Source organism: Tiliqua scincoides, chromosome 6 (assembly GCF_035046505.1).
Source record: "Tiliqua scincoides isolate rTilSci1 chromosome 6, rTilSci1.hap2, whole genome shotgun sequence".
NCBI lineage: Eukaryota > Metazoa > Chordata > Lepidosauria > Squamata > Scincidae > Tiliqua > Tiliqua scincoides.
The window spans coordinates 12870081-12873060 of NC_089826.1; the positions used below are offsets into that span (position 1 = coordinate 12870081).

At 44.3% G+C, this 2980-nt stretch overlaps 1 protein-coding gene across 1 annotated transcript; it reads left to right on the forward strand.

Annotated features, from left to right (window-relative positions):
• Window positions 1-453: 453 nt before the first annotated feature.
• On the forward strand, window positions 454-1764 carry LOC136655700 (protein starmaker-like). The gene has a single exon (XM_066632301.1). The coding sequence runs from the start codon at window positions 454-456 to the stop codon at window positions 1762-1764; it is 1311 nt and encodes a 436-aa protein (XP_066488398.1).
• Window positions 1765-2980: the final 1216 nt, after the last annotated feature.

Here is a 2980-nt window from a genome sequence, read left to right on the forward strand (position 1 = left end):
ACTATTGATGGTGAAGGTCATGACCCAAGCAAAGAATCCAAAGACACAAGAGGCATTGGCTATGGTAGACCTCTGGGGAAAGATAAAGATGGTAAATCTGGGCTATCTGGTGATGGCAAGCCATCAAAAGGTGGCTACATCAAAACCGGGAAGAAAAAGACTGGTGTCCGTGTATTCCAGGATGTCAGTTCTAACAGTTCTATCTCACAGAAAAATAAAGATCCACAGAGCACAGTTTATTCAAACATTTTTTTGAAAGGTTCAACTGACGCCACCCATAAGGAACCAAGCAGAGAAGATGGTGTTGATGCTGATTTGTTAGACAAAACCAAAGAAGGTCATGCTGCCTCCAGCATACATACTCATCTCCGGGGGCATGGCAACATTTCTGTATCTCTTCCAAGGAAAACAGAAAATATAAGCAGTGGTAAGAACAACACCCATTCCTCAGGCATGGATGAAATTAAAATTGCTAATGGAAAAGTTGTTAAAATTCAAGTGGAGAAGAAAGGGGCAGATGAACATACTATGATTAGCAGAAAATTGAATGGAGAGGACAGGTCTGGCATTACCAAACCAGCCCCAAAAGGTGATGTGAGAGATTACAGCTTTAGTGGCAGCCATGTGGATGTAGCTGGTGCCATCAAGCCGCATAAAAAAGATGATGGGAGAGAGGGTGCCATTAAAGAGAGGACCAGCAGCCATAGGAAAGCAGCTGGTATCTCCAAAACACATCAAAATAGTACAGGTGAAGTTGGCAACACAGGGAAGCTGAGCAGTCAAGAGGAGAATCCTGTTTACACCACAACTGGGAAAACAGGTCAGCAGGAAGTGATGTTGAGTGGGAAGCTTACTGATCAAGTGAGTGGCTCTGGAGTTACTAAGTCACACCCAAAAATCAAGGACGAAGTTACAGTTCTTAAGATAATTTCTGGCAGCCGGGTATCAGGTCCTGGTTCAATTCAGGAAGGCAGAAAAGGTGACAGTGGCATTAGTATAATTCATAGAAAGTCTAATACTGGCGAAGAGGGGTTTGGTTTCATCAGCACTCATCCAAAGGATGTGGGCGATCCCAAAAAAATAAACAGAAAAACCCATGAAGGCCCAAAGATGCAAGGAAAGGGCAGCAACAGACTTGAGATTACATTTCAAGAAGCCAACCAGGACATTGTTAAAGGAAATATTGAAAACAGGAAAGTCGCTGGAGATCACAAGAGGAATAATATGGATTCTTCCAAGGGAAAGGCAGAACACAGTGGACAGAAATCCACTGGGATTAAAAGTGCTCTGTCTCTACATCATGGATCTCATGACACTATTAAACGTGGCCCTGACGTCCCAAAGAAAGATGATCAGAAGAGTCCAGAACATTCTTCATTCAGCTATAAGAAAGTTACAAAGACAAGCAAGCAGAGGTCTAAGGATACTATTGGGACAGACAGTGGCATCATAGCTAAGAAACATCACGGACATTCGGGCACCTGGAGGAGAAAGAGCAGTCGGCCGGATAAGAAGAAACAATCAGTTAAGCATGTCCGTGGAAGCGATAGCAGCCAGTCCTCTGAGAGCGATGAAGACAGCAGGAATGACAGTCGCCAGTCATATAAAGACTACCAGAATGATACTCCTGACAGCCACCAATCAGCTGAGAGCGTGGAGCAAAACCACTCTGTGGAGAGTCACCAAAGTGATGATGACCATAGCCAAATGGAAGACCAAGGGACCTATTCTCAGGAAAGGTCCCACGAACACAAACACAATTAGGAATGGCTTAAATTTGTAAAGAGGCATAGTGGCACCTGATATGTATGCTTAGGTCATATGTAGACCTTAATACAGTGGTATTGTTTGTGGTGTGTAGCAGAATAACGGCACAATCATAATTAAAGGCAGTCCGCAGGGCGCTAAGGCATCAGCACAGGGTCCACTGCATCCTTCGGGTAGACAGAGACCATGCAGGGGTGGAGAGGTAAGTAAAAGTTTCTTACCCCTCTCCCACATGGGCCCCATGTATCTACTTGGACCTGTGCCAAGTAGCTGGCACAAGTCTGAGTAGAGGCAAGGGAGTATGTTGGGGCCAAAATGGAGCCACCAATAACCACTCATTCCTGCCATGCTCCCTGAGGCCCTTATCCCTGCCCTGGTCTGCCCAACCCACTGACTTACCATCAGTGGCAGAGGTAGCTGGGTCCAGCAGTGAACCTTTGGGGCTGCTGCCTTTTGCGGCGGCGCTTCTAAAATAGCCACTAGCGGCGCATTGCATGTGACACCAGAAGCGGTTTTTTTGACAGTGGAACCATATTCCATTGTTGTTAAAGCCAGCCCAGCCCTACTTAGGGCTGTAAGGCTGCAATCCTAACCACACTTTCCTGAGAGTAAGCCCCATTGAACAAAATAGGACTTACTTCTGCGTAGACCTGGTTAGGATTGTGCCCCAAGAGTCCTTATTAGAACTGACTTGGTTTATCACAAATAGTGTCAGCCGTCAAATAAATAAATAAATCCCTTTTTTCACTTACTTGTATTTTCTAGCTCTGCTGACTAAAACTGTTGGTTCATTCGCTTTCTGTCTCAGTTTCCCTCAGTGATATCATCATGCTGTCAAATCTGACCATGTAGCAAGACATCCATCTTGTTAATTATGGGATCTCTGAGTAGGATCACCCATTTGGCTGTTCCAAAAAGGATGAATGAGAGGCAGGGATGGCCGTGGACGAGCAGGGGCACTGAACAGGGCTGAAACAAGGTGGAATAATTGTGTAGTAGAACTTTTTCAGGATAAATTTCCAGTCCACAAACACAGCAGGAAAATCAAAAGTAGGGGCTATTTAGTGCAGCTCTAGTACTTATGATATCAACTAAAAATATTAATGTAACCATGGCATTTAAGTTCTTTAACGGTAATGCTCTAAATCTATATTTGATTGTGTAATCCCAAATTATTAGCCAAAGGACTGATTGTGTTTATTATTGATTTCCT

Coding starts and splice junctions, on each gene's coding strand:
- LOC136655700 (XM_066632301.1), top strand. CDS start 454: ATGGATGAAATTAAAATTGCTAATGGAAAAGTTGTTAAAATTCAAGTG.